Source organism: Sarcophilus harrisii, chromosome 3 (assembly GCF_902635505.1).
Source record: "Sarcophilus harrisii chromosome 3, mSarHar1.11, whole genome shotgun sequence".
NCBI classification, from domain to species: domain Eukaryota; kingdom Metazoa; phylum Chordata; class Mammalia; order Dasyuromorphia; family Dasyuridae; genus Sarcophilus; species Sarcophilus harrisii.
In genome coordinates, this window is record NC_045428.1 from 445,426,110 (window position 1) to 445,448,910 (window position 22,801).

Genomic DNA, 22,801 nt, shown 5'->3' on the forward strand with positions numbered 1-22,801 from the left:
AAGTAAAGCTATTTATGAATATATAATAAAATTCTCTAAATCATTTCTGATTAGAGAAAGGCAAATTAAAACAATTGCAAGATAACACCTCATACCTATCAGAAATGACAAATGCTGGAGAGGATGAGTAAAAATAGGTTAACTAATGAACTTCTGGTGGAACTAGTCCAACCATTCTGGACAACAATTTAGAATTGTGTCCAAAGGGCCATAAAACTCTGCATATCCTTTGACCCAACAATGCCACTACTAAGTCTGGATCCCAAACAGATCAGAGAAAAAGAGAAAAGATCTCTATATACAAAAATTCTTATTGTGACTTTTTTTTTTTTTTTTTTTTGGTGCATGTGGTGGCAAAGAATTGGAAACTAAAGGCATTAATGGGAGAAAGGCTGGATAAGTTGTGGCATGTGATTGTGGGGAATGTTTTCAGAAAAACATGGGAAGACTTATATGAACTGATGCAAAGTGAAGTGAGAAGAACTAGGAGGTAATGTTGTACACAGTAAGAGTAATATTGTTATGATGATCAACTGTGAAAGACTCTGCCACTCTGATAAATACAATGATTCAAGACATTTCTGAAGGACTCATGATGGAAAATGCTATCCACCTCCAGAGAAAGAACTGTTAAACTCTGAGTATAAATTGAAGTAGATAATTTTCTCACTTTTAATTCTTCCCTTTTTGGGGGTTACAATTTGGTTAATATAGAAAGATTTTGCATGATTTTACATGTATAAGTGATATAATGTTGTTTGCCTCAGGGAATGGGGGAGGGATAAGAGGGTAAGAGGGAGAAAATTTGGAACTCAGAATTTTTTTTTAAAGAAACAATAAATTAAAATTTAAATCCATACGTCTATAAATAACATCAATGTTCCAAATTCTATTTGAAATCCTGGGATGGCTTTATATTGTAAATCTTCTATTAGGGGAGTATATCACACAAATCTACTTGATGTTGTATTGGTTCCCATATCGTAATTTGGTTTCAATATCTTAGGTACAAGTAGCATACCATAACTGCATTCTTCCAATCTACACTCTTATTCTAATCACTCTTACATCTTCCAATTTGGATTTCAATCTGGTTGACCCATTGTCTACACCATTCCACTATGACTTCTGGAATTCTATCCTATCTTATTGTAAACAAATTCTCTTATTTCCTCAGATTTTTCAGCTTTAATACCATTCACTTGGACTTTGACAAGAAACTATTTAACCTCCTCCAAATAACATTATGAATAGCCACCAGAATAATTTTTCTCACACGCAGTCTTAGTAAATACTTTTAATAGTTTCCTAGCACCACCTAAATTCAAACTTTTTTTTGCAAAGTGTCTTTTTGTATTGCTCCAGATCTGGGAGTTTCTCATTTAATTGGATCTCTGGCTCTAGCCAGTCTATTATTATAGACCTTTTCAGTGTCCTCACTAGGTTATAATTAATAAGGAATAAACTAAGCTCAACAGTTTGAATTGGCCCAAGTTTAACCACATTTGATTGTGATTTCTTATACCAGTAATACCTTTTGCCACATTCAGGAAGAATGGGTTGCATTAGATTTGTCTCCATGGGACCATGAAGGCTAAATGCACACATAATCATCATGCTCAACATCTTATGTAGGAAAGGATGGCAATTTCTTGTAATCTCTACATTCTGTTAAGTTAGTGTCATTACTTTCCTGTAAAAACCTTTCTGTTGATACCAATACCTTTCTACTTACCATGGGTACAAAAAGTTCCTTAGCATCAGCCTCAACAACTAATCAAGGCAAAGATACCATTCTTCAATGGCTGAAGATCCTCCTATAAAAAGGCCTTTACGGTCTGTGATCTACTAAATACAGTTTACCCTTTATCAGCTACCAAGTTATATGAGTAGTTAAGTCTAGGAGATTCAATATGTCAATTCAAATATGGCTTCACTTAAGAATAACAAAATGAAGCATAAGCTGGGCAATTTATTTCTTTGCTTTCTTTATTTCAGGATTATCTGAGTCTAAGGAAGTATTTTTGAAATGCATGCTATCAAAAGAATAATAAATTTCTCTATTACTGTTGTCATTGCAAAAATCTTCATTCATTTCCTTTTAAAACTTCTCATGATAGTTTGAATAGGACGGTAACATAGATTTCATTTAAAAAAAAAAAAAAAAAAAAAGCTCTCATAGCCACAAGAACTTACAAGGACTTTTAAGTAGTTGTAGTATTTATTAGATTCTTAATAGATAATAGTTCCTGACTATACCAAGAACTAAAACCAAAAAATTTCTACAAAGAGAAATATTTTCAAGATGAAGTTTCTTTCTCAAAAAGGAAATAAAATTTAGTAATCAAACTTTGGATGGGAAAACTTTCAAAACAGACTAATAGTGATTTGGTAAAAGGAGGGGAAAAAAAACAAGAAAAATATAAATATTGAAGTTCTGGAATGTAGCACCTCAAATTTTAAACAAATTATGAAATCATGATATTAAGATAGATAAATCTGACTTCAGAGTTGTTCCATTTCTAGTATTTGACTATCATTTCATATCAATGAAAAGATTCCTAATGCAGAAGACTATGCTAAAAAAATGTTAAAATTCTGCATGTTGCTGTCATTTTACTGGTCCCGTTATATTTTATTATTTGATTTTTGTCACATCTAAGAGACATCTTCAAATGCCTGAATGGGAATATTGATTTCAGGTGAAAGCCTACCTCAGAAAGCTGGACCAATTACACACATCAGAAATTCATCTAAGAGGGTTTTGGCATTATGGGAAAGACTCTAGTATCTATATAGTGAATTCTGAAGTCCACATCAAGCATTAGCCAAGTATATTTAAGAACTCTGACCAAAGGTTCAGAAATTAGTACGGGAAGTGGGGGTAAGACTGCCATTGGGTACCACCTCTAAAAATTCAAAAAATAATAGGAAAGGTCCCCAGGAATCTAAACTGAAAACAAGTGGCCAGGAGCCAAGGCTGGAATTTCTAGGGGGTCCTGAGTACCTAAAAGGGCAATGGAGTTGGCCAGTTTTAATAAGCAGCTCTACCTCATAAGTTTTTGTATAGTAGTTAATGAGCTCTTCTTCTGCATGCTCAAAATTTCAGAGAACTTCTGGTTCTTTACCTCAAGGGAAATTACATCATCTATTCCCAATTTGCTATTAAATGAGGGTAACATCCAGCTGTGCTTGGTGGTCCTCATCAAGCTTCTTTGACATGGGACACAGTATTTTGTTTGTTAGGTCCGTGGCTGTCAGGAATACTCCTGGTACTGATGGAAAGAAATCCACTGGGACAAGTTTCAGAGTATACCTCTAAATCTAATGTTGAATGGCCAAGGCAAGAAAATGAATCAAGATTTGGGGATCTACTTAAGTGACAAATTCCTGTGACATAGAAGCCATGGCAATCAAGTTTTATAGTTCCAGAGAATAAGTAGAGCCCATTTGGGAAAGCTTGGGAATGCTATGAGGTACTGTGACTGTTGCATTTGAGGGAAGGGTTTCAACTACAGCAATGTAGACTGGGATGAATGCAAGTGAAACTGTGGAGGTAGACTCAGTAAGCTTCAGTGACTGAGGGATGTGAGAGATAAACGGAGGGAGGAGTCAAAGGGGAATTTAAGATTTTAAGCTTGATATACTGGCAGAAAATTCAAATGGAAATCCTTCCTTTAGAATGCAAGTCAATTCCATTGTTTGATAATGGTTAGTGAAGAATCCTAGTCTCAGCTTCAAAGTTATCCTGGGATTCACTATGCTATCCTAATGCTATCAGAGCGACAGGCTTGACCTGAGATGAAAAGGATCTCATCACCCATGAAGGCAAAACTTCAGGTCTGGATGAAGTTCAGCTGTCAGAAGTTGAAATAAAGATAAAAAAAAAATCTCTTTCTTGAGAAAAAGGTATATGTACCATCATTTTAAAGGCAAGTCTCACATTGGCAGCTCAGTCTCTCTAGAGGAAATGATCCAAAAATCCAGTTAGCTACCCATACAGGAGAAGGATAGGTAATAGAAGGTCTAAGTCAATTGACCAGTCAGGTAATAGGTAATTATTAAGTGACTATGTCAGTTACTGTGCTAAAAAAAAAAAAAGAGGCTAAAGTTCCTGCCCTCAAGAAGTTTACAATCTAATGAATGAGATTACAAGCAAATAAGACAGCAAGCAAACGGGTACAAATAAGCTATGTACAGAATAATACATGAGGAAATGAGAAGAAAGACAATAGAATTAAGAGAGATTGGGAAAGGCCTCCTACAGAAGGTAAGATTTTAATTGGGACTTTTACCTAGGGAAGTCAGCAAATTTAGTGGTAAAAATGTATTTCATCTTTGACACACTGAGTTTAAGATGTCTACTAGATATCTAGTTTGGGATATTGAAAAAGTAACTAGAGATATATCACTGGGACTTAGCAGAGTGGTTAAGGAAGAATAGGTAATTTAAGAATCATCAATATAGAAATGATAAATGAGGATTCAGCAAGTAAGAATCATGAGTAGTCTGATAGGAGAAACAGCTAATAATGGGGTCCTGAAAACTTAGAAGAAATTACCAAATGGGAGACGCTGATCAACTGTGTCAAAAGCTACAAAGAGATTGAGGAGAAAAAAATTGAAAGGAGTCCACTGAATTTGTCAATTAAAAGATCACTTGTAAGTGATTTGAAGAATCATTTTGATTTGAAGAAAATAATTTTAGTAAATGATCAGGTCAAAAGGAGAAAACTTCAGGCACACATTATATATGTTCAAGGAGGTTAGCTACAAAGGTAAAAAAGCACGTAGGATAATAGTTCTAGAGGAAAAAGGCATTTAGGATAATAGTTCTAGAGGAAAGAAAGATCAAGTGAAGATTTTTTGAGGATAGGAGAGACATGGGTATATCTGTAGGTAACAGGGAAGAATTCAGTACATAGAAATGAAAATAAGTGATACAGTGGGTATGACAGAGGTGGCAATATGCTGGAGAAGATACAATGGCATGGAATCATTTAAGTAGGTAGAAGGATTAGCTATAGTGAGGGATTTAGGTCACCTCATTATGAGAGACAGCCTTTGTAGAGAGTGGGATAGTAAGCTTTAAGGGAGGTATTATTATACCTAGCAGTGGGGTCCAGTTTAGGTTATAAAATAAATTTAACCCAAACAAAACAGTTGTATGAGTTTATCTTTGTTAAGCAGCAGGACCCAAGGTGATAGATGGGACCTCCAAGGCTAAGACTTAGATCAGTGAAATGATAAGAGAGCAAGGGACTAGAGAGAAGAGATGGTTGAGCAATTCAACAAAAGGTAAAAGTAGGAAAGAGATAAGAAAATATCTACTATAAGGGAAGTAGCTAGGGAGAGAACTGAGGGATCAAGGGACTAGAGGTTATGGTGTGGGCAAAGAGTAGGGTTTGGTGAGGGAAGGAAGGAGGAGAGATGGAAAGCCAATAAATTATGTTTGCATAAGGAGATTTGAGAATTCTTGAACATAGAGGAAATAATAATATATTTGTGGGTGATTGCAAGATCACCATGGATATGACTACCTTCATGTGAGACAGAAGTGGGATGGAATAATGGTCATGAAAAGTGAGTAGAGTGAGGAACTGAATGGTAGGATGTTTGAGGAAAAGTCATTATACATGTTGAAGTCTCCTTGTATGAAGGCAGGAGTGGGGGAGAAGAGAAGAATTGTGAGCCATGAACCAAACTCATTCAGGAAGGATGGGAAGTGACCTGGAGGTCTGTAGATAATAGCAAGCAGGGTTTTTATTGAGTAGTAGAGATGAATAGCATAAATTTTAGAGATGGAGCTGTTATTGATTGATTTCAGAGGGCACAGTGGAGTGCCACCTCATATTTGAACTTATAGTCAGCCTGCTGCCGAGTCTGCTTGCCTCAAGTCTCTTCTGATCATACCCTGAATATTCAAGATGAATTTGACAGGGCTTGGCAAAAGACTGCATGTGGCAAAGGGAGCTGAAGATTACACCTAGATTGTCGGCTTGGGGAACTAGAAGGATGATGGTGATCTTGACAGTAACAAAGTATGGAGCAAGGTGGTAAGGTGGGGAAGCTTTAGGGGAAAAGACAATGAGTTCTATCTTAGACATTTTGGGTTTAAGATGTCTATTGGACATCCAGTTTGAGAGGTCTGAAAGACAGTTGGAAATGTAAGATTAGAGGTCAGCAGAAGTTTAAGGCAGGATAGGTCTATATATCAGCATACAGGTATAAATTAAATCCATAGGAACTGATAAGATCACCAAGTGAAATCTTCTTGAGGGAGAAGAAAGCCCAAGACAGAGCCCAGGTTTTGGGGATATCTATGGTTAGAGAATGTGATATGGATGAGGATTCAGCAAAGGAGACTGAGAAAGAACAGTCTGATAAATAAAAGGAGAAGCAGGAGAGAATAGTGTCCCAAAAACCTAGAAAGAAGAGATTATCAAGAAGAGGGTGATCAACAATGTCAAAGGCTATGGAGATCAAGAATGACATGTACAAAAATGTTTGTAGTACTTTTTGTAGACAGTAGTCCTTTTTGTAGCAGCAAAGAAATGGAAACTGAGTGGATCTTCAACTATTGAGGAAAGAGCTGAATAAATTATGGTATATAAAGATAATGGAATATTATTGTTCTACAAGAAAAGATCAGCAGGCTGATTTCAGAAATGCTTGGAAAGACATGAACTAATGCTGAGTGAAGTGAGCAGAACCAAGAAAACATTGAACACAGTAATATGATTATGCGATGATCAACTCTGATAGACTTGTCTCTTTTTAGCAATTCATAGACTTGGGATAGAAGTGCCATCCACATCCAGAGAGAGAACACTATGGAGACTGAATGTAGATCGAAACATTATATTTTCTTCTTTTTTTGTTTGTTGTTGATTTTTTCTTTCTTTGTGTTTTTTTTTTTTCATTTTTGATCTGATTTTTCTTGAGCTGTATGATGAATATGGAAATATCTTTAGAAGAATTGTGCATGTTTAACTATTTTAGATGGCTTGCTGTTTGGGGAAGGAGGAAAGGAGGAGAAAGGAAGAAAAATTTGGAACACAAAAGTTTTGCTAAGGTGAATGTAGAAAGCTATCTTTGCATATATTTGGGAGGAAAAAAAGTGGCAGGTGGTCTGACAGATGAGTGGTGGCAGAGAGATATAGTACCAAGTAAATAGGGCTGAACCACGGAAGACTCAGGTTTGAAGAAAAGAAATGCAATGCTAAATGGCATGTTAGAGACTTAAATCATGAGAACACAGGAACACAGTAGTTTGAATGTGGGTTACCAAGGTCAGAATGCAAAGCTGCCTCAATGGTTCTTTGCTCAGAACTTTTCAATGGTTCCTTTGCTGCCTGAGTAAAGTTCAAATGCTTCTCAGCAGCATGATGCCTCTTCAATGTGGTCTTAACTCCTATTACTCCTCTTCACGTAGAATATCTTCTGGCTAAACTCGACTTGGTGCCCAAACCCATATATACCTGGAACTTTCACATCTAACCTTTGCTCACACTATGCCTCTCACCTCCACTTGCTGTTGAGTTTTTATACATTATGTAAAGCTCAATTCAAAAGCCATCTCCTTCATGAAATCTTTCCTCATTCCACCAGTATAGAGTACTATTATACTATTGTGTGTATATATATGTATGTATATGTGTGTGTGTGTGTGTATATATATATATATATATATATATGTGAATATATATAATTAATAATAACATACATATCCTCTAGTGCCTTTGTACAGTGCTCTGGGGAAAATAGTCATTCAATAAATGTTCGTTGGATTAACTAGAGTTCCTTTTCTTTTCTCTACTTAGGAATAGTATTAGTATCAGAGTCTGGATGGGAAGTTAAAACTTTAGGTGAGAATTCAGCACTTGAAAAGGTAAATGGGACACAGAACAGAGTTAATTAGGTTGACTGCCTAAGCATCAATTTTTATTTTTAAATCAATTGCCATATTATAAATAGGCACACAAAAATACAATTGGTCTATGTGTATGGCCTGGGTCATGTACATATTATATAAACACACACATATAGATATATCTATAAACATCTGGGTATTTATCTCTGCATCTATGATTATATATGTAAATTTAGCATTTGTTATCCAAATTAATCAATTAATTCATTTTCAAAACTTCAATATGACAACATTCCTCCAAAGTTAAGAAATCCTACACTGATAGAGAAATTGAAACAGAGAGAAAAAAGAACTTGTGCAAGGCAAGTAATGAAGCCACAAGTAGAAATAAAAACTTGACTTAGTATACTACCACATTCCACTACTTCTCATGGTACTTTCTTAAAATCCAGAATTATAAACAAAAACATAATGAAAACCTCATTTAGTCTCTATTAATTTGGTATCCACAATAATTCAACCTTAATTTGAATTGAAGCTTATTTTTGCAATACTTACAAAAAAAGTATTTATCTAAATAAATTGGTAAAATAACAATTTAGTAAGAATGTTTTAAGATAAAACTATATTCATGTAAGTACTCATTTATATCTATTACTAGGCTAATTGTAATTTAAAAATCTATCCATTCAGTTTCAGAAGACCTAAAGTCTTCTTTTATATGATAAAGTTATATCATAGTTTATGTTAGAATACAGTTGAAATGAATGAAACCATATTTCTTTTAAAATATAATTTTTTAATGAATTTTCAGCTATGCAAGTTGTTATATCACTAATTAGAATGTTATCCCAGGCTCTCCTGCCCCAAATCTAGTTAGCCGGGGAAAAAAAGTATATCAGGGATTACTACTTCAAGATCCTATTTCTTCTAGAAATCACATGCTGGAAATTTCACTATTCCACAGCTTTAGAAAAACTGAAAATACTTACCACTGCCCGAACTTCCCTCTCTTTTGCTACGAGCACTGCCACTGATGTCTCTGCCAGACTTTATGCGCTAGAGCAAGAAGAGGGACAAGTTTAACGCAACAAGCCCTAGGTACAAGTAACACAGTTACCCTGCATATGATTCAGGGCTGAACATGGGCCAAAGGGCTGAATTTTTATCAACAGTGCTCTGTATACTATAAGACAGTCTGCTTTTTATTATTTTTCTCCTTAAAGTTTAAATTCAAATCTACCATTACTTGAAGATTTATAGAGGAATGAGAGTGAGTTGAAAATTTGTATCTGGTATTTTTTCAGATAAATGCAAAAACTTACAAAACTTTGGAAAGATATTCAAAGTGTCATTTTATTTTACATTCTAACTAATCTTTGTCTAATAAAACTCACAAGCAAATAATACTTTCTTATTATATATGTTTGTGGACTAAGTGTACATAAAAGGAGTATAAAAGAGGTGGAGGAAAGGAAGAGTGACAAGGGAATATTGATTCTAAGAGTCTTACATTTGAAATACCTGGCATAGCATTAGTTTTCGGGGGGGGGGGGCAGAAGGGGAAGGAGAGGGGAAGTTATTTTAGTTTGTTTTTTATATCTGACGTCTAAAATAAAAGCACTCTTAAAAGACTCTAAAACATCTGTCCATTAAAATGTCTACATTCTTGGAACTATTCCCCTCCTTTGCTTCACACCACTAAAACATTATAAACATCTCCCAGCTGTGTTATTTTTAGGCTTATGTAAAAAATTTACTGTTATTTTGTGTTTTGCACAAGTCAGAATATGAATATTAACATTGGCTTTGCCTCTAACTGAATATTTATATTTTCATGTATATATATTTTGATTACAAAAGTACAGAGTAACTCAATATATAAACGTACTTATTTGATATTTGTTTACATTGAAAAAAATGAATTTTAACATGTCAATACATACTTTGGCTTAAACTATCCTTCATTAATCTAGTGGTTATTTCAAGAGACAAAATCGTTGTTCTAATAGATTACATTCTTGAAAATTGTAAAATTTCATAATTTTACAATCTCTCATCCCTAAAATTACCTTTTAATTTTTCAGGACATATCTGTATGATGAAGTTGTATGCAAGCCTCAGGACTTTTGTATTTAATAGGATGTAACAAAAACCTTTTCAAATCATAATAATATACTATGATTTTGCTTTTGCTTTTATTCTGGTCTGACACTCATATTCCCCAGATTTATGTTCATAATGCACAAATGATAGTTATTTATTAACTCAATAGATAAATAAAGCTTACTTGAAAAATCGGTAATACAATTTAAAATTTTGTGTAAATAATGTTTTGCACCCTGTCTAAGGATAACAAATCTGGAATTTGATAGAGAAAGCAAATTCCAGGATTCGAGAATTTTCACTGACAATATGACTAACCTTTTTATCACTATTCTAACAAGCAAATAATATGAAATGTTTCATATAACACGTGTTATTTCTGTAATTCATATGGAAGTTCTTCCTGTTCAAAACCCAATGAAGATGACAGTTCCAAATTTGCAATTCCTTTAAAACCACGCAGATAAAAGTCCTAGAGGTTCATGCAGATAGAAATCATCCAGAAGGTATTATATATGTGGATTATTATGTAGTGCAGCATTTACAGTACATAAATATCATTAATTTACTCATTTCTATTCCAGAACAGCATTTGTTTCCATCTTAGAGATAAAACTATCAGGAACAGACTAAGTCTGCTGAAGATTAGCACTGCCTGGAAAATGGATCTTATCTCCTGACCTTTTAATGGTCTGCAGCCCAGCTTTTTAAACTGTGGGTCACGACCCCAATTGGGAGCATGTAACTAAATGTGGAGGTTGCTAAATTATGATTTTTATCATCAGTAAATGTTTGCTTTGTATACCTCTTTTATAGACCTATACACCCAGGATCATGTAAAAATTTCTCAGGTGAAAAAAGGTCATGAATGGAAAAAGTTTAAGTCCTGGTCTAGCTAGAGTAAGGGTTCTTAAAGGGTCCAAGAACTTTTTAAAATTATTATTTGATAATTATATTTCAATATGGTTGATTTCCTTTGTAATCTTATGTGCTTTATTTTACATATTTAAAACATTCTTTTACGAAAGGGTCCATACGTTTCACCAGAAGACAAGAGAAATTTAGGATAATCCCACCCCACCTCTGATCTGATCCTGGAATGGTGATCTTGTCCTTTCTTGTGGACTCTTGAATGCACATAATGAATATATGGGAATTCATTTTTACGTAATTAAAAATAATTTTATTATTAGCTTACTTAACTTTACATAAAATCTACTAAAAATGATACTCGGTTTTTACAATGACGTATATACACAAACATACAAATAGGGGTAACAAATAATCATATTGGAGATATAAAAGAGATAATTATAAATCCAGAAAGAAGAAAAAAAATGAAGAGAGATATCATCAGTGAGTCCAATTCTATGAATATATCAATTAAAGGACATATATAGATAGAACATCATAAATTAAGAGCCTAAAGGGAAATATGTTGGCAACCTTATTAATCATAATAATAGCCAACATTTACATATTTTAAAGGTTTGCAAAATACTTTACATGCTTTACTTCATACACAATATTTTGCTTACATGTAATCAATACCAGTACCATGATCTTGTTAGCAGAAAGTCAGAGATGTACGACTCTTAATAAATGTTGCTGAAGTTTATGATAATGTATAATGTGAACTAATATAGATGACCTGCCTAAGTCTTTTGTTGCATTTGTTGCTTGCTGCAAATATTTGCTTCAATATTTTTCATTTTCTATGTCTATCAAGGCTAAAGAATATGTTTTTTCTTGTTTCTAAAGTTGTGAATTCTTAACTGAAATCAGATCCCTTTTAGCAAGAGCACATGCTTATTCTGTTATGTCACATGGCTACTGGCCATCATGCTGGATATGTGTGCATCACATTTTACAATGATTTTTGAAAACCATATGACATTTCTAACTCTAATCAAAAGAATGCATCTCTGGAATTTTTATGCTACTATCTTTGAATGAAAAATAAAAAGCAAATATTTGCATATAGCAATGTTTTACAGACCTATTTTGAAATTTAGAAAATGGAATTCAAATGACTGCAATTTATATTCTCAAAAAGGGCCAAATAAAAAGCATTTTGGAAGATCAATTAAAACTTGTATGTACTATATGAGAAATTTCCATTGGTTTTATTTTGTCTCTAACTAGTTTACTTTCCCAATTCTTTTAAGAATGTTATTTTCTTCCCTTCTCACATTAAGGACTTGATTTAAGCCTTACTTCCCGTTCTTTATTTTTCCATTCTGCTCTTTTCCAAACACATTGTTCAACTTGGACCATCCTTTATAGCCATATTTCATGTGTAATGATGCAGAAAAGTGAAACTATATAAAAATTCTCTTTGCTGTTGGACTTATGCTAGTTTTCGCATTCAAATTCACAATATATTTCATGTTTTCAGACTAATGTTCTTTATGTCTGGACCTGCTAACTATTAAGGATGAATATTTCAGATTTTTTCATCACTAGCAAAAACTTGGGTCCTCCAAGCAGAGGGAAGAGAAGTATCTCTTTGGCTTCACTTCCACATTCTTGCTGGCAGCATACAGTGACTGCTTTCCCTGAGGAGGCAATCGGCCTTAAAGTAGGTATTTCAGAATATTCACTCAATCTTGGAAAATACCTCAAGGGAGCACAAAATAAGAAATTTTTCTTTTCTCCCTACATAAGCATAAAACAGCAGACCTTCCCTAGGTAGAACTATAAACATCCAGTTTCTGAATCATATTTTATAGGGTAGAATGTATAAAATAAAGAAAAAAGCTTAACTGAATGGGGAATGAAAAACCACCAGAGAACGATATTGGAAAAACATGTAATGTTTTTGTGGAAAGGGTAAATGAAGTTGTGGTGGTTTTTAAATCTATTAGCCCATAGGCTCTCAGTTTTTGCCAGGCTGTGATATTTTTATATTAATAATATATCTCAGATTCAGAAGTCTAAAAAGCATTAACAAAGCTGCAGATAGAATCCTGTTTTATAACAATTTTTAAAAATCCATACCTTGAATTTATTTCATTTTTTATCATCCTCTAGAATAAAGGTGGTCCTAGGGTAAGGAAGAGTCACAGGAAAGTGATAAAGCTAATTTAGGAAATTAATATGATGGATATGAAAATATTCTGATCATGGTAGGTCAGTATTAACTATGTAAATTTTAGTTATTTTTCCTAACTGGTAATACTGTAATAGGATATGCAATATTACTATTAGTATGAAGGGTGAAAATAAGCTGGTCAAATGAACTGAATTTTGGGGCATAGTTGTAAATAAAATAAGGGTAAAATGCAATCTGGCATCTTCTTATTTTCCAGCATTCTCATACTTTACTGCCCTTTCCTGCCATAATCCAACAGGACCAGTCTACTTTCTATCTTCCCAATGTGACAATTTCCCATCTCTGGGTCTTTGTACTGTTCTGTCCCCCAAGAAAGGAATGTTCTTCCTCTTTTTACCTTTTGGTACCTCTGGTTTCCTTTAAGACTATTTCTGCAGATTATAAAGAAGGGAAAGGGACCTGTATGTGCACGAATGTTTGTGGCAGCCCTTTTTGTAGTGGCTAGAAACTGGAAACTGAATGGATGTCCATCAGTTGGAGAATGGCTGAATAAATTGTGGTATATGAAAATTATGGAATATTACTGTTCTGTAAGAAATGACCAACAGGATGATTTCAGAAAGGCCTGGAGAGACTTACACGAACTGATGCTAAGTGAAATGAGCAGGACCAGGAGATCATTATATACTTCAACAACAATACTAGATGATGACCAGTCCTGATAGATCAGGCCATCCTCAGCAACGAGATCAACCAAATCATTTCTAATGGAGCAGTAATGAACTGAACTAGCTATACCCAGAAAAAGAACTCTGGGAGATGACTAAAAACCATTACATTGAATTCCCAGTCCCTATATTTATGCACACCTGCATCTTTGATTTCCTTCACAAGCTAATTGTACAATAATTCAGAGTCTGATTCTTTTTGTACAGCAAAATAATGTTTTGGTCATGTATACTTATTGTGTATCTAAGTTATATTTTAATATATTTAACATCTACTGGTCATCCTGCCATTTAGGGGAGGGGGTGGGGGGGGGTAAGAGGTGAAAAATTGGAACAAGAGGTTTGGCAATTGTTAATGCTGTAAAGTTACCCATGTATATATCCTGTAAATTAAAGGCTATTAAATAAAAAAAAAAAAAAAGATAAAGAGATAAAAAAAAAATAAAATAAAATAAAAAATAAAAAATAAAGACTATTTCTGCAGCAGGCCTTCCTCTCATCCTATACCTCTTTATGTATCTTTATTAGTATATACTGATTTATTTACATATTGTCTCAAGAGAACATAAACTTCTTAAGGAGCAGAGACTGTTTTTGCATTTTCTTTGCATCCCCAATATTTAGCATAGTGTTTGGCATATAATAAATGCTTCATAAATATTTACTGATTGATTTAATGATAATCTTTATCCACACTGAAATAGCAACCAGGTTTTTTATAGAATATTTACAAATGATCTCTCTGGTTCAAGAACAGATTACTCAAGCATTCTTTCTTTTCTCACTTCTACATCTTGGGCATTTTTATTGTTCAATGTCACCTCCAAAGAGTAGATTGGGATAAAAATGTGAAATGAAGCAATTCAATCTCTTGCATAAAAGATCTATGACAATCCTAGTCTTAATTAATCTAAGAATTATTTATAATCCACAAAGTAGACAATTTTTCTAGTGAAATCATAGAAGCCAGAAACTTTAGGCAGAAATATCTGAAAATAGAATGGGCAATGACAAGTAATGTATATATAATGGTTTTATTAAAGGACAATAGAAGTACGCAACCCTAGAGAAAACTCACTTGAGTCTCTTGCAATTTTTTTTTCTCATTCAGATCACTAAAACTACAAAGTAGGAATAATCAGAAAGATAACATAATTTAAAAGCACAACTTAGAAGAGGTCAAGCTTAGCTTAGTTTTTTTCATCATTTGTTATTACTTTATTACTAATATGATTTCATGAATTATATGGAGCAAAGGAAAGACTTCCCTGTCCACTGTGTTCACAATCGGAGAAAGACAAACAAAGCAATTAGATCATATAATCACTAGGTGCAAAGTCAAGTCTGAGATGTTAGAATTTTTTTCTCTTCCTTCCATTTCCTCATTTTTTCTTTCTCATTTATTTTTCTCCTTAGCCTCTAAAAGAAAAACTTAAGGAAAAAAATGCTAAGGAAGTTTTATAAGATAGAATTTTAAGAAAGATTTGTAAGCAAATTGTTTAAGAAAAGAGAAAAGGAGAATCTCTTGCTAAGTGGAAATTTGAGAGAAGCCCTGAAATGGTAAGAAGAGAAAGTTAGTGAAAGGAAAAGATGAAAATCATTATGGAGTAAGTACAGGGAAAACAAAGGGTCTTCTGTGAAATTACAAGTTGAATGTTGCAGCGCCTTGTGAAAGGTCATAATTTTGATTTTGAAGAGATGCTTATAGTATTTCATATTCACAAGGTGGACCGTTACTGCTGGAAAGGCTCTTAGAAAAATTCTAGTGCAACAACTTAATTTTATTGATGAGGTAAGTGAGGCTCTGAAAAGTGGAATGACTTGCCCCACCACCAACTCACCCCAACACCTCCTGAGTTAGTCCAAAGCCCACTGCTATTCCTACTTTTCCCTGGCCCTTCTAAATTGTAAAGTAGCTCCATGATTTGAACTGGGTAATAAGGAAAAAAGAGAGGTTACATTACAGCTATGTTGTAAGAGTAGAAATAAAATCTCACAAATTTAGACTTTTCAGGAGAAAGAATTGTTCAAATAAATAAAATGTTTGAAATACTTTAAAACAGAATTTCTTAATCTGGTACCTGTAATTTTGTTCTTAAATTTTTTTTGATAAATCTATTTCAATATAATTGATATTTTTTGTAATCCAATGTATTTTATTTTATGCATTTAAAAACATTATTCTGATAAAGGAGCCATACGCTTCACCAGACTGTTGAAAAGATGCATGACAGGAAAGGTTAAGTAACCATGTTTTAAAGGAAATGTAATTTTTTAAATTTATAAATACATACAGTAAATCAAACTAGATTAACAAAATGCAGCCTAGTAGCAATCCTTATGAAATCTATTTTAATGAGTACTTGTAATTAGCATGTAAATTGTTTGCATGTAGTTGAATAATTTTAAAGTGATTGAAAAGTCTGCTTTTACAAGAATTTTAAGTATTTTTCCTGGAGTCACGGTCACAACTATCCACATATGCAGAACAGTACAGTGAAAAGGGGGCTTAATTGGGAATTTGAGGAAATGGTTCATAACCTGACTCTGCTACTTACTACTTATATATGGGCAAGTCATTTAACTTTTTCTAGGCCTTGGTTTCCTTATCTGTAAAATGAAGGAATTAGACTAGATGCCCCACAGTTCTAATTCTTTGAGCCTAAGACAAAGTTTATTTAACCAACATCTGATCCCTGCCAACATAAGTAGTAAAATGAGCTTTAACCATGAAAGCAGTATTTTGTTTTTTCTGGATGAAATAGTCAAGTTAACAACCAAATATTTTGAGAGAAGCAAAGGAAAGAATGCTGACTATATGTAGAATATTTAAAGAAATTGGAGAAATAGAAAAGAGAAGAGCCGGGGACCAATTCATAAAGAAGATAGTTTTAATTACATTTCCTGTGTATATTCACAATGCCACATTCATTTGCCTATAGAAAAAAGAAGGAAACCAGATGAAAAAAAGTATTTGACAAAATACAAGAAAAATAGCACTGAGGGAAAGAAGCAAAAGGGGAAAGAAAAAAGCAAAGCAAGAAAACAAATGTAAGGATGAATCAGAGATCAAAATCATAAACATTGAAGAAGAGGAGAAAAGTTAAGACAAATAGACTGTTAGTGAAAGAAATATCAGGCAGGCAGCATATCTGATGGAGACATCAGGTTAGTACGTCAAGTGTAATACAGCAATGGTAACCAGCAATGTCAAAATGAAAAAGAAGTGGGTAATTCAGGTTTCTGTGAATGTTAGAATTAGATCATGAAGATGGTCAGTTTAATAATATTAGAACAATTTTTACACATAAAAGAAAAAGTAGAGAATGGGATAAACAAATTACATCAAAAAGTTCTCCCAATTCACTATTTCAGCTAAACAACTTAACCAAACTGTATTAGAATGATTGCAATTAAGGACACAAGCCTGACTAGCAAATTTAAGATTTCAATTTAATTGGAAAACTTGTTTTATTCAAATTAACATACTTGATTTTAAATACAAAGTCAGATTTTAACATTGGTAGTCAAAGTTATCTTTAATTAATTCAATAATAATACACAATAAGCCTGAATAAGCCTGATACATAAAAGGCTGACAAGGAAAGAAAATTCTAGTAGAAATTTCTTCAATAGCCCATTTATCTCTGAAAATATTTTAGTAGAAGGTGGTGGGTAGAACACCTGGCAGGCAAGATTACTTAAGTTTCCTTACCAAGTGTGTGGCATAAAATTAAAAGCATTCATCTAAATCACATGATTTGGTCTAGTTTTGAGACCTCCAAGGAAGATTTCCTTATTATTGCACTATTTTAAGAAACCTTAGGCTAAGTAAGTCTACTTGTTAAAGAAGACTGACAATTACTCAATCAGGTATCCTGTAAAGTTAGTGGGCATGTTTTGCCTGGAGAGGAGGAAGACTGAATTAATTTTGTTAACTTCCAAAAAGCACAACTAAGACCAAAAGGAGGCTTGTTGGTTATACGAGAGAGGGTTTTGAAGGGAGGAAGATTAGGGGGTGTGAGACAAAGAGCTACCAGGAAGAAACTGATATAAAAAAGGGAAAACTTCATCAATAAAACATTTAAGAAGAAAAAAAAGAGGAACTAGCAGGCAGATTTCAGTTCAGTTGAGAAAGAACTTCCTAACAATTTGAGCTATCAAAAAATGGAATGGATTGCTTTCATGAAAATTTGTATTTCTGACAGTAATTACCCAGGGCTTGATGATTACCTGTCAAGGAAGTGGTGGAAGGAATTCATTCATTTAGGGTTTTAACTAAATGAGGCATTTGTAATTCCATAATTGATTCAGGCAAATTATTCAGTGGCTTCCAAAAAGACTGGCTTATGGCATAGTTCCATCATTTCATTTGTATAGATTTGACCTTGCTATCATGAATTCCTTCCTTTTGAATAATTTAAATTTTTGGGAAAGATATTTCTGCTAGTGAACATTCTGGCACAGATAGGCAAGGATGCTGGACTTGGAGTCAGAATATCTTGAGTTCAAATTCTGCCTCACATACTAACTGCATATCCCATTAATGTATGCACAATTAACCTCCTATGCTTCAGTTTCCTAATTTGTACAATGAAAAGGTTAGATGTGATGGACTCTACAATCCCTTCCAGCTCTAAATCTATGATCCTGAGACTTTGTTAATGTTTGAATATTACACTATTACCTAAAAAGCAAATTTATCAATGGGAAAATGTACTAATACCCATTCCAGTCTCATACAGCTTGAACATGTATCTAGGATGTCAAACTTTTGTTTTGTTCTTGTTAACAATTTCCTGCTGTTTTTTAAACTTAGTTCTTTTTATTTCATCCTTAGTGGAGATAGTTGACTATTATCTAGTCAAGAGGCATTTATTAAGCACTTTTTATATACCAGATACCATGCTAAGTGCTAGAGATACAAATAAACAAATAAAATAAATTTAAAGTTTACATTCTAAAGGGAGAGACATCTAAACATTTACACAAATATAAGATAAAGGTAGAGCAGATGTCTACATAAATAATAGTTGTCTTGGAGTACAATTGATTAATTTTACTATTTAGTAATGTCTAGGCTATGAATGAAGTTTCATTCATGAACAAATCAAAATTCTCATTAATAGAACTAGCATTTAATATAGCCTTAATGAACTAAAGTTCTCAAAAAACAGTGCCTTCTGGTTAAGTGAATTTTTAGGTTAAAAAAGGCCATCCAGAAAAATCTTATTTCAATCACTGTTATTGAAAATGTTTCTGAAATTTTATAAAGTGCTCACTTCCCTGCTTTAGTAAATATAATACACTAAAGATAACTGTATTTTTAATCAAGACTCAAAGAATTAGAAATCTCAGAGTTCATCTAGTCTACTCTATATTGGAACATAAAATCTTGTTTGCAATGTCATGTGTCATTTATATATCATTTTGGGATTTTTAGATTTTTTTTTTTTTTTGGCAATTGTATGGTACTTTATGATTTTCAAAGCACTTTACATGTTACCTAACTTGATCCTCTTGAGAGGTAAGTGCTACAGGTATTATCCCTATTGTTGCTGTTCAATCATTTCAGTCATGTCATGACTCAATTTGTGGTATTCTTGGCAAAGATACTAGAGTGGTTTGCTGATTTCTTTCTCTAGCTCATTTTATAGATGAGGAAACTGAAGCACAGAGGATTATGTGACTTTCCCAGGGTTACACAGCCAGGAAGTGTTAATTATCTGAGGCCAGATTTGAACTCAAGTCCTCTTGACTCCAAGTCTGGTGTTCTATCCATTGTGCCAGCTAGCTGCCCTGAGAAAAGAAGGCTTAGGGGGTTGTTCAGTTTTTCAGTTGTGTCTGAGTCAATGACCCCCTCTGGGGTTTTCTTGACAGATATAGGAGTAGTTTGCCATGTGTTTGGCACCAGATTTGAACTTAGCTCTTCCTGACTTCAGGTCCAGCTCTTTATCCACTGAGCCATCTGACTACTTCTCCTGATTTTACACATGAGGAAACTTTGGCTCCTGAAAGGCTAAGTAATTTACCCATGTTCACACAGCTGATATACGTCACAGATGGGACGCAAGCCCAGGTTTCTTCTGACTCCAAGTCCAGTACTTCTATACCACCTAGCTGCAACAAGTGACTGACTACCCAAGCTCTGCTTGCAAGAGCAAGATGATAGAGGGAAGTATGTTGCACTTGCAGGTGGAGGAGCTATCTGTGAATCCCAGCTCTGTCACTCACTAGTCACACTTAATGGTAGAGCCTTTGCTGTGTGGCCTAAATTTTCTCTCTAGAAAATGAAGAGGTTAGATTAGATGATCTCTGAGGTCCTTTCCAACTCTAAATGTAGGATCCTATAAATCTCCAGTGACAGAGAACCACTAGCTCCTCAGTCAGTCCATTCTTACTTCTGGATGGCACTTTCCAAGCTTTTCTTTTTCTTGAGCTAAAACTGGCCTCTATAGCTTCTACCTCTTGTCCCTAGTTCTCCCAAGTGCTTCTGAGTCTTATGGACTTGCTACCAAGATCCACCTGCCCCGCACGCCAGGCGCCTTCTCCCACCGATGAGCTCCTTCTAGGGGTCTCCATCTTGGGGAGAGGCCCATGCTAACCATGCCTCATTCCCTTTTGAACAATGTTTCTTGAGGACAGGCACCTTTTAGCTTCTGTTTGTATATATTCCCAGCACCTAGCACAATGCCTGGCACATGGTAATCACTTCAGGTTTGTTGCCTTGCTTTGCCTAATTCTTTCCTTGGGGAGCAAACAAGTCTATTTCTTCTGTACTTGAAGATAGCTATTACATCCCTTCTTTTTTCTCTTCTCCAAGTGTGATGACAGATCTTGCAGTGTCTCAAGAATAATGGATATTTCAGAGAGCACTGTATAGAACTGTAAAGGCATAAGATTTGTACTGCATACAGTGTACAATAGGCAAATGTTGGCTGAATGAGACTATTAAATCAGATCTGTCAGAAGTAAAGAGCTATTGTTTTAAATTAAATCCTTGCTTGCTTTCATATGTTTCAATACAAATAGAATATAGTAAAAAAAAAAATCCATTTGATAGAATTTGGGTAAATTAACAATGTATATAAATCATACTATTTCAAATGAGCTTTTTCCATTAATCAATGCTTCATTTTAACTAATGTAACCCAAAATCACATTTCAAAGTACTGATGATATATAAATTCTATCCTAAAAAGTGAGGCTGAATAATAGACAAAAAACCCCAAACAAAAATTCTATATATTTACTATGTACTGCATGTTGAAACTGCAATGCAGCCCCTCTTTTAGAAAACTAGTTTCCTAAGAAGAGACAGCATTTGTATTAAGTATAGATTAAGTTTGTCAAGATCAAGTTGGCCAAAAGACCAATCATGAATTCAGAAAGGATCTTACATGAGATCAATCAAATGTTTCCTGGTTCATTAATGTTCCTAAATCTTCAAAGTTGATCAAAACATGAGATTACTGGTAAAAAAAATGATATCAGAATTATTGAATGGTGAATGCTTAAGTAAGTTTTGGTACATGGAAATAAGAAAATATTACTGTGTTAAAGAAATGATGAATATAATAACTACAGAGAAGCATGGGAAGACAATAAGAACTGATGCAGTGAAGCAGATAGAACTAGAAAAATAATATAAAGACTACTTTCTTATTCTTAAAAAGAGAATAGTGCCCTGCTGGTACTATTCCCTCTTAAGATTGCTTTTTATCTATTATGCATATGTCTCATTGAGTAATTAGCTATTTGTAAAATATCTTTCCTATTTGAGACATGGGTTTTTCCCTTTTTTTGCATTTTTTTTCTTAAGCACTTAACATAATAAATGATAATGCTTAATCAATTAGCTTACACGAATGTGAATGTAAATAGCAGCAGCAACAAAATAAATGAAATTGAATCTTGAAAAATTACAATAACATTTGGCCCCAAAGGAAAGACATGAAAAGTCACCTCTCCCTACAAGCTTCTTTGTTTGTATGGTCAGCTGGGTATGCAGCACTGAATATAACCTCAAACTCTGTTGATATGTTAGTTTTTCTGAATTCTTTCCTTTTTTTCATATGGGACAATTTTCTGAGAGAGGGAAGGGGTGAAAGAGGAGGAATGAATTGGGAAATGTAAATGATATAAAGAAGACCTCAAAAATGTATTTAAAAAAGAAAGCATTAACAGAAATAGTCTTTTAAAAACATAGCTATAATTTAAAAAAGAGCAATTTGTTCTCAAAATTAGTATTGCCCAAGATATAACCTTACACAAGTGATGAGGACTTCATTGGCATGTTGATGACTAGTGAAGGACTAAAAATTCTACAGACCCAGAGGAAAAGGATCCTCACTTGGAAGCAAGTAAGAGGGCACTGGCAGCATTCATCTGAGATCTCAGGGGTCATAATATAACCTGAAACAAACACCCACTGGAACAGATGTGAGCTGTGTATCTGGTTTTGCTTTCTCCTTTCAGTAGCAGAATGGTAACAATACCATATAGCTATCAATTATAGAGCATTTGTTAAGTATATGAGAATGATGGGGACAGAATGAACACCCTTCCAACCTTGGGAATGGTAATCTCAAATTTAAGACATTCACGTGGATCATCAATTTTAGAATATGATAGCTATGTGACTATGGAAGAGTTACTAGAAGCTCTCAGTGCTCGCTCTACGACAATTCTCTAAAATTATGGCTTATAAAAAAGTTGCCAATCTTTTACTGGTAGGAGGGTTGCCATACTTTAAGTTTCCTGTACTTATGAATTACCAGTTCAACCAAAAATAGGTATTAAAACACGTGTAATGCTATTAATTGTCCTGAACACAATTATAATCTTTCTTTGAGAATGGGAAATGTATATCAGTCTTAAACATTTCAGATGTGGCATTTAATAGATTTCTGACCCCCCCCAAAATGGCAAAATTTAAATTTTAGGGCAAGTTAATTTGTTTTTCATAGTGAACCTAAAGAATGATTTTTTTTCAGTTTTTATTCATAAAGAAGGGTTTTAATAACAATATGAAAGTAG

The 22,801-nt window shown here is 33.9% G+C and overlaps 1 protein-coding gene across 8 annotated transcripts in view; it reads right to left on the bottom strand.

Moving 5' to 3' along the window:
• IFT88 (intraflagellar transport 88) overlaps positions 1-22,801 on the bottom strand; it is a 111,103-nt gene that overhangs the window by 18,344 nt on the left and 69,958 nt on the right. For all 8 annotated transcript variants that reach the window (XR_004233150.1, XM_031960817.1, XM_031960820.1 and 5 more), the window contains one exon: positions 8,866-8,932. Coding sequence is in view for 7 of the 8 variants with exons in the window: in XM_031960817.1 (XP_031816677.1) it covers positions 8,866-8,932 (67 nt within the window). In the remaining variant the exon portion in view is untranslated. The remainder of the gene's footprint in view (positions 1-8,865; positions 8,933-22,801) is intronic.